At 30.5% G+C, this 13,943-nt stretch overlaps 1 protein-coding gene across 1 annotated transcript in view; it reads left to right on the top strand.

Annotated features, from left to right (window-relative positions):
• The window catches only part of LOC114341412 (uncharacterized), a 194,714-nt gene that overhangs the window by 166,317 nt on the left and 14,454 nt on the right, over positions 1-13,943 (top strand). The window contains exon 8 of the mRNA XM_050652978.1: positions 13,378-13,658. Coding sequence (XP_050508935.1) covers positions 13,378-13,658 — 281 coding nt within the window. The remainder of the gene's footprint in view (positions 1-13,377; positions 13,659-13,943) is intronic.

Genomic DNA, 13,943 nt, shown 5'->3' on the forward strand with positions numbered 1-13,943 from the left:
GTTAGGTGGTACCAAAAATAATAAAAATTATTTGGTGGTACATGACACAAAAAGATTGAGAACCGCTGTTTTAGAGAGTTTTGTTAGTTTTGTTTTTTTTTAGTTAGTTTTTGAAGCTTTGCTACTCTAGTTTAGGATTTAGTCGTCATTAGGGTTTGATATCATTTGTTTCGTGAGGATTTTAAATTTAGGTATTACAGAACGCCACGCTGCGCTGCCTCCATAGTCTAATCTAGAAATGACCTCTCATTAGTTAACTTCTAGCTTGATCTCCGCAGAGATACGCGGTTGTATTTTGTTTTAGTTAGGGGATTACAAGTTTATTTGCATTGACGTAGGATTCTTATTTTGTGCTTAAGGCTATCGGTACATAATTCGCAAATATTTTACGGGTATCCCTACTTTTTCTGTCTTTACACGGCAAATTACCTGTAGTAAAATTCACACTGGTATGGATACGTAAACATTACTAGAATGTCATTCTACTTGAAAATGTCATCAATAATTCAAAGAGATGGCTTTCGAATGTTCTTGGATAACTGTTATTTTTATAATTGCAAATTATTAATTCAGTTAATAAATGTGATTATTTCATTCATAGAAGATTCTGACCAATAGAAAGCTACAGAAATGCAAATTAAGGTGATAATTTTTGATAATATCCCGTCGTTAAGTATATTACGTCAGATGCCCTTCGTTGCTACGAAAAAATACATTCAGTGACATTAATGACAATTAATGTTTTAAAAGTTATAAAAGTGATGACTTTCAACCGTAAAATATTTTATAACAACTGTGTGTTTAACAGTACTAATTTGTACTTACATAAATAAATTACAATAAAATTTTGGTTTTGAACAGTTTTATTCATGAATTAATCGCAACAAATTGCACTCGAACTCTAAAATTAATATATAATTTTTGCCCTCGTGACACTTTGACATAATTTCACTCGCCTTCGGCTCGTCACTCGGGAACAATTCAATAATTTACAACAATAATGTACAACAAAAACTAATACTCAATTGAGAAAAGAAGAGAAGTGTTAAAGTGATTTTTTAATAATGTATTGTTACTATGGAACGCTAGCAATTATTTTGAACATCTTTAAATACAAAATATTTGGATCACAGAATATATTTATTATCCTGATGTATTCTCTGCTTGGATCTTCCACAAATAATACACAATAAATAACTTTTTATTAAGTTCACGTCTTAAATCAATTATTTATCAAATACACTATATATCAATATTATTTAATTAACAACTCAAAATATTCCCGTTGTCATGTCAAATATTTAAAATTGTCACTGATTGTCACTGTTTGACTGACAGTATGCTGACAATATTCTATTCGACTTAGTGCGTTGTATGACAAAGATAGATTTGGAAATATTACATACCACGGACATCGTGTTCATTTTTTTCGAATCCTGAAAAAAACAATAAATATTTTTGAAAAATTTAAACGCAAAATGGAAGACTAAATTATTACCGAGGGCCGAAAGTCCCTTAGAATAAATAAAAAGTTTATTTTGAATGAGTTATTTTAAATTAAATATCACACTAAATGTTCTCTTAATTTTTCACCCATGTAACTTATTAAAATAAACATTATAGAAGTTCTCAAGGACTTTCGGCCCTCGCTAATAACGTAATATTTCATTCTGCGTTTCAATTTTTCAAAAATACTTACTAGTTTTCTCAGGATTCGAAAAAAATGAATCCCCATTTGAATAGCATTGCAGCCGAAAATACGTACCCACCCTCTTAAATTTGGTTATGACGTGAAGTGAGAGCTCCTTGTTTGTGGTTGAAGATCCGTAATTCCTCTGTCGAAATTAATAATTGCAAAACGACTGGTATTTTTTGATAATTTCAAATCTCAGTAAGGTACTAATTTTAATTTAAACACCCTGTATTTTATGACTTTGCTAAAATAGTAAATCAGTTTACGACAAGCATTTCTAATGGTATTGCGATTTTCCACACTGAAGTTAACAATTTTCAGCTAATTGTCGTTTAATATTACGATAAGTACTAAACTTACGTGCATAGAAATCGGCCCACCTAAAAATTTGGTCATTTTTGAAGTCTCGTATTTCCTAAACCTGTTGGCTGATTTAAGTGATTTTTTTAATATGTTATAGCGTTATTCTTCATCAATATCGCTGTAATAATATTATTGCTAAACAAGTAAGCGTTATTTTATACCGGGTGTAACAATGATAGTGTGTTTTTTCCTCAAAGTTCGGAACACCCTGTGGAATATTCTAGAGTATATAAAATATTGAAATTAAAACTCGACTATAGGCTTAGGTTTTCTTAACATTTTGCTTTTTGATTCATTCGCTTATGTTGGATGATAAAAAAGTTAGGCATTTTAACAACTAGCAACGTTCTTCATCAATACAGGGTGTTTCTAAATAAGTGCGACAAACTTTAAGGGGAAATTCTGCATGAAAAATAATGACCGGTTCTTTTATAAACATATGTCCGCAAATGCTTCGTTTTCGAGATAAGGGATGTTGAATTTTTTTTTTACAAACTGGCGATTTATTTACTGCTCTAAAACCGGTTGAGATATGCAAATAAAATTTGGTGGGTTTTAAGAGGTAGGTATTGCGCATATTTGACATACAATTAAGAATTTTATATTCACCATTGGCGTGCATAGGGGTAATATGACTGGGTAATATTACCCGTATGCATGCCAATGGTGAATATAAAATTCTTAACTGTATACCAAAAAATGCGCAATAATTTACATTTTAAAACCTACCCAATTTCATTTGTATATCTCATGCGGTTTTAGAGCAATAAATAAATCGTCAGATTGTTAAAGTTTGTTGCACTTATTTAGAAACACCCTGTATTGATGAAGAACGTTGCTAGTTGTTAAAATACCTAACTTTTTTATTATCCAACATAAGCGAATGAATCAAAAAGCAGAATGTTAAGAAAGCCTAAGGCTACAGTTGAGTTTTAATTTCAATATTTTTTATACGGTTTAATATTCTACAGGGTGTTCCGAACTTTGAGGAAAAAACACACTATCATTGTTACAGCCGGTATAAAATAACACTTACCTGTTTAGCAATAATATTATTACAGCGATATTATTGAAGAATAAGGCTATAACATATTAAAAAAATCACTTAAATCGGCCAACAGGTTTAGGAAATACGAGACTTCAAAAATGACCAAATTTTTAGGTGGGCCGATTTCTATGCACGTAAGTTTATTTACAAAGTCAGACTGAAACAAAGTTTACCATAACAAAATGAAAAATGTAGGTATGTAGTTCTAAACTGTCAAATTTGAATTTATAGACCACTTATCAGCGGTAAAAAAATGTAAAAGAGTGGAATTTTGAGAATTAACACCGATTTTAATGAAAATTCCACACCTGTAATTTTGAACCAATCAAAATACGTTATTTTGACAGATCACCATGGCAACGGAGGTATTTTATCGGAAATTTTTGCTCGTGGGGTACCCAGCAGCTAATTATAGTGGAAATTTTTTGACGTTTACAATAGCAGAACATTTTTGACAGACTGGTTTTTATTTGTTTACATAATTTAGTTTTCATTCATTTTCTATCACTTGTAGTTACTCAAAACTTATGTAAAATTGAAGAATATACTATTTTCTATCTTGAAATGGTATTCCCATGCAACTACAATGAGTAGAAATTACGAATTTGAAAGCCTAAATAATTGCTGACAAAGCTATGGCGCGCTATTAATCTGTTCATGCAGCTTTGGATTTTCAAATGCAAATTTGGTGTGGAATTTTCTTACCGAATACCACGCGAAGTCAAATTAATATCCGTAAATTTTTTTTGATCATGAATATTTTTAGAAAATTTCCCTCGTCTGCGACTCGAGAAATTTTCAAAATATTCATGATCTCAAAAAAATTTCCGGAAATAATTTGACCTCTAGTGGTATTACTAGTGAAAATTTGGGTGTTAGCTCTGTTGACACTCTTCTTCAAAATCTACCCTATGCTGAACTGCGCTTTTGCCCTGGTGTGGAAACAACCCCATCTAGGGGATGAACATTTTTTGATCAAAATAACTATGGAAAACGATCGAACGACCAATTCTGAGTAAATTTTGTTTTGAATTTTGAATAATTTTTTTTTACAAAATTGACACTTTCCAAATTATTTGCGATTGACACTATGCATTTTTCGTTGAAAAAGCTCACGTTTTATAACTGTTTTTCATGAATAACTTAAAAAAATAATTTTATAGAAAAATCATTAAAAACAAAATTGTGGCTAATAAAAAGCAAAGAGATTCGCGTCAATAAGACCTATGTAAACCCAATAACGACTGAGTTATTGCTCGTTAGAAGATGGTTATTTTCGAAGAACCTCGAAATGGAGATCCACCAATCTCAAATAACTCGAATGTGGCGCAATTTTTTGAGAAACTTAAATGACATCTTTAAAGTTTATTTAAAAATATATCAAATAAGGTCTTAGAACAGTTTTTTTCATAAGAACTGACTGATTTATAACAAAAATAAAGTCACTCTCTGCTTTTTTCTTTCTGAAATGTTAAAATTAAACCCTCGTCGTTACAATCCTAATAGAAATGAATAGCTTTTCACTTGAAATTATCTTTACTTAGGTATAGTTGATACGATTCATGTAATTCGACCGGACTGGAATGCTTAGTTTAGAACAAATAGTTGATTAAATCGACAATGGCATTATTATAATTTAAAAAAATGTATTTTTCTTAAACAAACCTAAAAGTATTCATGATACAAAAACGAAACAAAAAAAATCAAAATTTTTAGTAAAAGAAATTCTACAATAAATAACTTAAAACATTTTTTCGTGTTATGAATATTTTCAGATTTATTTAAGAAAAATGCACTCTTTTTAGAAATTTTAAAAATGCCGTTTTCGATTTAATCAACTATTTTTTCTAAACTAAGCATTCCAAACCGGTCAAATCCAATGGATCGTATTAATTATAGCTAAATAAAGTTAATATCAAGTGGGAAGCTATTCACTCCTATTAGGATTATAACGACTCTATGTAGGAATATCACCAAGCCGCAAGCCCTTATCCCTTGCCGTAACGCTCCTCCATAGGCCGATCAGACGCCAGTTTATTCCAGACCAAGTCGTAGAGTTTATTAAGTTTTATACTACGGCGTTGGTCTTTTATTAATTTCAAATGACCTAGCTGAGACTCGAACCAGCGATCGTAAATTCACTAAACTTGTCGATCGACTGCGCCTCTGCTAACTGGACCGTCTAGACCGACGGATTTAATTTTTACTTTTCAAAAAGAAAAAGCAGAGAGCGACTCTATTTCCGTCATAAATCAGTCAGTTCTTATGCAAAAAACTTTTGTCAAAGCTTTAGTCCTGTCGCCAGTGGGGGTACAACGGCCTCCTTAATTCAGATGGACTTACCCAAGTTTTTTTTATATATTTTGACCCGTAGAACTCGAAGTTTTTGGGTAACAGTCGATCCGGATGTCGATAATATTGTTATGTTATAAACAAAGAACTTGAGGAATCACATAACAGCGATTTTTCGCAAAACAAAACATTGTTTGGTATTTTTTGAGTTTTTATAATAATTATTTTTTTAAGTAATTCTAAGCAAAAAACGTTTTTACAAGATTTTTCGTAAGATGCACAGTTTTCGACATAAACGCGGTTGAACTTTCAAAAAATCGAAAAATTACAATTTTTGAACCCGAATAACTTTTGATTGAAAAATAAAATAGCAATTCTGCTTACCGCATTTGAAAGCTCAAGTCAAATTCTATCGGTTTTGATTACTTTCATTGCTAAAAATTAATTTTTTTATTGGTAAACAAAGCTATAAACACATACTGATTGAATGATGTTTTCAATGCATTTCCCATTTGAAATCGAACGAGTATCAAACTATCGGTTTCCCAAAACCGATAGTGTTTGACTGATATTTTCAAATGCAGTAAGCAGAATTGCTATTTAATTTTTTAATCAAAAGTTATTCGGGTTCAAAAATTGCACTTTTTTGATTTTTTGAAAGTTCAACCGCGTTTATCTCTAAAACTATGCATCCTACGAAAAAACTTGTAGGACCATTTTTTGCTGAGAATCACCCAAAAAATACAAAAAAATGTTTTGTTTTGCGAAAAATTACAGTTGAAATCAATGTAATTCCTCAAGTTCTTTGTTTATAACAAACTTATCGACATCCGGATCAACTGTTACCCAAAAAATCCGTGTTCTACGGGTCAAAATACATAAAAAGAACTTGGGTAAGTCCATCTGAATTAAGGAGGCTGTTGTACCCCCCCTGGCGACAGGACTACTTATTTGAAAGGTATTTTAATGATCTTTAAAAGATGTTTCTTAAGTTTTCCACAAAATTGCACCACATTCAAGTTATTTCAGATTTTTTCTCAATTTTGGTGTTCTTCGAAAATAAACATCCTTTAAAGAGCAATAACTCAGTCGTTATTGGGTTTACATAGGTCTTTCAGACGCGAATCTTTTTGTTTTTTTATTAGCTATAATTCTATTTTTCTTAATGATTTTTCCATAAAACTAATTTTTTTAGGTTATTCATGAAAATTTTTTATAAAACGTGAGTTTTTTTCAATAAAGTTTCGCAAATAACTTGGTAAATGTCAATTTTGCAAAAACATTTTTTAGAACAAAATTTACTCAGTAGTAGTCACTCTATCGATTTCCATCGTTATTTTGATTTAAATATGTTCATCCCCTAGATGGGGTTGTTTTCACTCCCAGACAAAAGCGCAATTCGGCATAGTAGATTTTGACAAAGGTTTTAATTCTTACCTAAATCCAAATTTTCAGTAGGAATTGCACAAGAGCTCTAAAATTATATATTAATTTTAGAGATCGAGTGCAATTTGTTGCGAATATTTCATGAATAAAACTGTTCAAAACCAAAATTTTATTGTAGTTTATTTATGTAAGTACAAATTAGTACAATTAAACACAGAGTTGTTATAAAGTTTTGACGGTTGAAAGTCATCACTTTTGAAGTTTTGACGGTTGAAAGTCAAGAGAAGCTATGAGATAAATAGTGATCATTACTTGCTGATAGCTAAATTCAGAAGCGAAGAAAATAGAACAGAGACATTCAAAGAAAAGAAAAATAGACATATAAGAATAAGGACTTACTGACTAAAAAATAAAGAGATAGCAGAAAAATATCAACAGATAGTATCGCGAGAAATAAATAAATATCAAGAAGAAATGATACAGAGACCGTTAGAAACAAAATGGGAAACCTTTAAAAATATTGTATTACAAGCAGCAAAGGACGCCTGTGGGACTTACAATAAAGACAACAATAAGAAACAAACATCTTGGTGGACGAATGAAATTAAAGAACAAGTAAGAAAAAAGAAGAAAATATGGAAAGAATATTTAAATAATAGAACAGAAGCAAATCATACAAGCTACAAGGAACAGAGAAACATGTTTTTCCACAAAACATGTTTTCCAACAAAGTTTTTCCACAAAATTGCACCACATTTAAGTTATTTCAGATTTTTTCTCAATTTTGGTGTTCTTCGAAAATAAACATCCTTTAAAGAGCAATAACTTAGTCGTTATTGGGTTTACATAGGTCTTTCAGACGCGCATCTTTTTGTTTTTTTATTAGCTATAATTCTATTTTTCTTAATGATTTTTCCATAAAACTAATTTTTTTAAGTTATTCATGAAAAATTGTTATAAAACGTGAGTTTTTTTCAATAAATTATCGCAAATAACTTGGTAAATGTCAATTTTGCAAAAACATTTTATAGAACAAAATTTACTCAGTAGTAGTCACTCTATCGATTTCCATCGTTATTTTGATTTAAATATGTTCATCCCCTAGATGGGGTTGTTTTCACTCCCAGACAAAAGCACAATTCGGCATAGTAGATTTTGACAAAGGTTTTAATTCTTACCTAAATCCAAATTTTCAGTAGGAATTGCACAAGAGCTCTAAAATTATATATTAATTTTAGAGATCGAGTGCAATTTGTTGCGAATATTTCATGAATAAAACTGTTCAAAACCAAAATTTTATTGTAGTTTATTTATGTAAGTACAAATTAGTACAATTAAACACACAGTTGTTATAAAGTTTTGACGGTTGAAAGTCATCACTTTTATAATTTTTAAAACATTAATTGTTATTAATGTTACTGAATGTATTTTTTCGTAGCAACGAAGGGCATCTGACGTAATATACTTGACGACGGGAAATTATCAAAAATTATCAGTAGTAATTGCACAAGAGCTCTAAAATTATTGAATTTTTCCCGATTGACACTTTGATAGTTTTAATTTCACGAGCCAAAGGCGAGTGAAATTATGTCGAAAGTGTCACGAGGGCAAAAATTCTATATTAATTTTAGAGATCAAGTGCTATTTGTTGAGATTATTTCATGAATAAAACTGTTCAAAACCAAAATTTTCTTGTAATTTATTTATGTAAGTACAAATTAGTACAATTAAACACACAGTTGTTATAAATATTTTACGATTGAAAGTCATCACTTTTATAATTTTTAAAACATTAATTGTCATTAATGTCACTGAATGTATGTTTTCGTAGCAACTAAGGCCATCTGACGTAATATACATGACGACGGGAAATTATCAAAAATTATCAGTTTAATTTAGATTTCTGTAGCTTTCTATTGGTCAGAATCTCCTATGAATGAAATAATCGGGTATAATATCACAAGAGAGTGAGAATAAATTAAAAATATTGCGACAGTTTTTCGAAAATTTGTTGTCTGGCAATACACACGAGAGCTCGCAGGGCTCGAGTGGCTATTGTCCAATGACAACAAATTTGAGTAAAAATGAAGCATTATTTTCTTATTTATTCTTCCTGTCGTTTGATATTCGTTCGATTATTTTTTAATACGTAAATTATGGATATTTTCTTAAATGTGACAGTTGTCAAAACTAGGAAACTGGTTGCCATTAAACAGAAAAAATCTACTTAAAAAAATTCTATCGGTAATTTTCTACAGTAGATAATTCTCAGTATAATTTTAATCTGATTGGACAGAATTAAACACGTGATCAAATATCTTACTATACGATTGGAAGTTAAAATCATCAAAAAATAATCAGCTTAAATTAGATTTCTGTAGCTTTCTATTGGTCAGAATCTCCTATGAATTAGGGATGGCCGTTGTTGACAAAACACCGGTTTTCGGTTATACCAGTTTTTTTACCTACGGTTTAACCTACCGGTTATAACCGGTCAAAAAAAAACCGGTTGTTCCAATAACCGGTGTTCGGTTTTTTTAGTCACAGCCAACACCCCATAGGTTACATTTACACTGCGCTTCAGTTTGCGATACTTCATTCGAATGGATATCAGTCCATATAGGCTATTGATTATATTCAAAATAGGATAGCTAAAAGGAACTACAACGTTAACGGGGTTTTATTACTTCATATGGTCAATGGACATCTATATATGAAAAAACCGCGGAGTGCTACCATTTAAAGGGGTGCGTTTTTGAGAAATGGGTGAATTAGTCCCTGGGCACAGGTTACATTAGGGTGAGTTCTATGCACTTTTGGTACAAACATGTCTACATAAAAATTGTTCCTCGTTAAATTTCCTATCTAAATATCACTTCTTAAAGTCAATGATACTTTTTTTTACAAAAATATATTCAAAAGAAAAAGCACAAAGAAACCCAAAAGAAAGAAATTTTGTTTTTTGTCCCATAACTTTTGTCCACGAGAATATAGGTATAGACATTGCTTTACAGAAAAATAACCTACATATTTCTACTTTAAAATATTGTTTAGTAGAGGTAATGATGATTTACAGTTTTCGAAATATGATTTTTCAAAGTTCGCCACTCACAGCAATTTTGGGCAATTTTCCTTGTTATTTCGCAAATATTGTTCTGTAACTTTTTTCTCCGTAACTTTAGGTATATCCAATGGTACACCTAATAGGAACAGAAATCAATTACCTTTAAAATGGTCTACTGTATAACGTTGTACGACTTTTTTTAAAGAGATTATGGTTTTTCAAGCTTTTATACTTTTAACGATTTTTTATAATATAATATAAAAATAAAATAATATTATATAATATATTATACAATATTATATTATATATAGAATATATAATATAATATTATATAATACCTGGTATAAAAAATATTATTTTTTATATTTTTTACGATTATTTTTGAAATTTCTCATTATAACTTTTTTATACAGTGTGTCAATTTAAAAACTTACAATGGCTATATCTCACGAACAAAAGCTGATATCAAAAAATGCTTGAAACCGTTTCTAGGATAGTAAGGGGGAACTAAAATGGCATGAAAGAGAACTCACTCCCATCAACCCCCTAGGCCCCACCCACCACAACCCAAAAAGTTTAAATTGCAAACCCCTACTTGTGATATATAATTGAAGAGGCTATAAAAAATGTTATCCAATGGTATAAACAATAATTATACAGGGTGAAGCAATAATTGTGAAACTTTGGCTTAAATGAAAAATTTAATGAGGTTTTGTTGAATTGCAAATTTGATAAAAATGTCAATTAAGTAAATATTTAATGTGAATTCCGTTGTTTGGTAAACAATAATACAGCCTATTATCAAATTCTGCACGAAATTTGGCAAATGTTCTAGTAATAGGGCGACATGCTTGAGTAATTCTTTCTCGCAATTCCCCAAGTGAAGCAAGTTGAGTTTTATAAACAACTGATTTAACGTAACCCCATAGAAAAAAATTATATACTATTCTACTATAAAAAGTACCATCCAATGGTATAAAAATTAATTATACAGGGTGTTAATATCAGATGGCTTACTATGACTTTTGTATTTGTAATGCTATCTCCCGGACTATTATTTTAAATGGTAAATGTCCGCTCGAACTTTTTTTTGTTGAATTAAAACTTAATTTGCTATTTTTACCTTAAATCAGTTGTTTATAAAACTTAACTTGCATCACTTGGGAAATTGCGAGAAATAATTACTCAAGCATGTCGCCCTATTACTAAAAAAACATTTGCCAAATTTCGTGCAGAATTTGAAAATAGACTGTATTATTGTTTACAAAACAACGGAACCCATTTTGCAAATTTATTTAAATTGACATTTTTATCAAATTTGCAATTCAACAAAACCTCATTAAATTTTTCATTTAAGCCAAAGTTTCACAATTATTGCTTCACCCTGTATAATTATTGTTTATACCATTGGATAGCATTTTTTATAGCCTCTTCAATTATGTATCACAAGTAGGGGTTTGCAATTTAAACTTTTTGGGTTGTGGTGGGTGGGGCCTAGGGGGTTGATGGGGGTGAGTTCTCTTTCATGCCATTTTAGTTCCCCCTTACTATCCTAGAAACGGTTTCAAGCATTTTTCGTTTTCAGCTTTTGTTCGTGAGATATAGCCATTGTAAGTTTTAAAATTGACACACTGTATATTGCTCAATAAAGAGGGTTTACTTTCTGTTCTTTAAAATGGTGTATCATCTATATTTAAATATGTAATGGAAACCGAGTGATTCTTTGATATTTTTTTACCTGTATTATTTAAAATTATTTCTTTTACAAAAAATACATAAACATTAGTCTTAGAAAACATCACTTTAGTTAAAATTATTTAAACGTTGACATTTAAAAAAATTTCAAAATCAAAGTCCATCTTTTCGTTAGCATTAGCTTCAATATCTTCCTCTGACACCTTAGTTATCTTAGAGTTCCCAAAATTAGTACCCATGCACATGCACCCTTTGCAGAATATTGAACAACTAATTTCTATCTTCCTACAACCGCAGTTTTTTGTACATCCTTTGGTACATTTACATGCTATTTTGTCAAGTAAAGCTTGTGGTGCAGGAGCTTTGACAGTAAATATTGGAATTATTTGTCCGGCCGAGTCAAGTGGATCCAAAGTAAAAAATAAGATTCAATAATAACACACAATCACAAAAGTTATAATGAGAAATTTAAAAAATAATCCTAAAATCAAAAATCGTTGCAAGTACTTATTACATTTTGAAAAAGAATATCTTATTAAAAAATAATCCTAGAATTTTTTATAACACTCCATTTTACAGTAAACAGAATAAGCTTTCTTTTTTATTATGTAATATATACCTAAATGTAGAAAAAAAGTTATAATGGGAAATTTAAAAAATAATCGTAAAAAATATAAAAACACGTTAAAAGTATAAAGTCTTGAAAAAGATAACCTCTTTAAAAGAAGTCGTACAACATTATACAGCAAAACAGTTTAAAGGTAATTGATTTCTGTTCCTCTTACATGTACCATTGCATATGCCTAAAGTTACGTAGAAAAAGTTACAGAACAATATTTGCGAAATAACAAGGAAAATTGCTGTGAGTGGCGATTTTTGAAAAATCATATTTCGAAAACTGTAAATCCTAATGACCTCTACTAAACATCATTTTAAAGACAAAATATGTAAGTTTTTTTTTGTTAAGCAATGTCTATACCTATATCCCCGTGGACAAAAGTTTTGGGACAAAAAACAAAATTTCTTTCTTTTGGGTTTCTTTGTGCTTTTTCTATTAAATATATTTTTGTAAAAAAAAGTATCTTTGACTTTAAAAAGTTATATATAGATAGGAAATTTAACCAGGAACAATTTTTATGTAGAGATGTTTGTACCAAAAGTGCATAGAACTCACCCTAATGTAACCTGTGTCCAGGGACTAATTCACCTATTTCTCAAAAACGCATCCCTTTAAATGGTAGCACTCCGCGGTTTTTTCATATATAGAGATTCATTGACCATATGAAATAATAAAACCCCGTTAACGTTGTAGTTCCTTTCTATAGAACATAATCAATAGCCTAATATCAGTATAGCAATCAGTCATCAGTGTTGTGAAATCGGTTTCAGTCAGCTTAAAATTTCTCATTTTCGCGCGGTGGGCGAAAAAATTTCACATTTTTTCTCTAAATTCGGTATTTTTTCCACTTACCCGGTTTTTCACCGGTTATTACTTTAAAAAGAAAAAACCGGTTATAATTGTGACAAAAAAACAACCGAAAAAACCGATTATTGTAGAAGAAAAAAACCGGTTTTAGGGTATAACCGGTGGGTTTTTCCCATCCCTACTATGAATGAAATAATCAAGGTAATCGACGTTGGTTCTCAAAATTCCACGAGAAAATGGCTGTTAATTGGACTATTAACAAAAAACAACAACACTATGTTTGCAAGCTCGCGATTCACCGATTTTGCGCTTAATACCTAAGTTTAACGATGTCTCCATTGCGATATGGAGGTATTATTAAAATGGTTGATTTTTTATTGCTTTAAAATTGACAAACACGTAATTTTTAGGTTAACTACTTAACGGAAAAACATGACAAGTTTGTCCACCATCAAGACATGCCAAAACGACAACTATTAAGAAGAAAATCTGAACAAATTTTTGACTATCCTGATGAAGACGTTGATTCAGACCAAGCATTTGAGGGTCGATTTGAATGCCAACCAGAATATAGAAGAGCATTAATAGATTATTTAATAAGAGAGAAGCCTCCACCAGGACAGAGAAGGAGAATTTTAGAGATTCCGGATATTACTATAAATAGTGATCACAACGTTGACGAAACTCCTAGGTTAGTGTATTATACAGGGTGTCCAGAAACTTTCCTGACAAACTAAGACTGGAGATTCTTCAGTTGATTATAAGACAATTGAATTCAATTCGCCTAGTCCTAAAATGCTTCCTACGGTAGCTAGAGCTCTTTGAAGATGGCGCCTTATAATTAGGTTTTTTTTTATATCTCCAGAACGCTTCTATTTAGAAAAATAAAAACTGGTACGCCTATTTACCTCCCAGAGATAAATCGACTCTATAAATTGCAAATTTCTAGTACCGGTCATGTGCGTCTGTTTTGGGG

This window comes from Diabrotica virgifera, chromosome 6 (genome assembly GCF_917563875.1).
Source record: "Diabrotica virgifera virgifera chromosome 6, PGI_DIABVI_V3a".
NCBI classification, from domain to species: Eukaryota; Metazoa; Arthropoda; class Insecta; order Coleoptera; family Chrysomelidae; genus Diabrotica; species Diabrotica virgifera.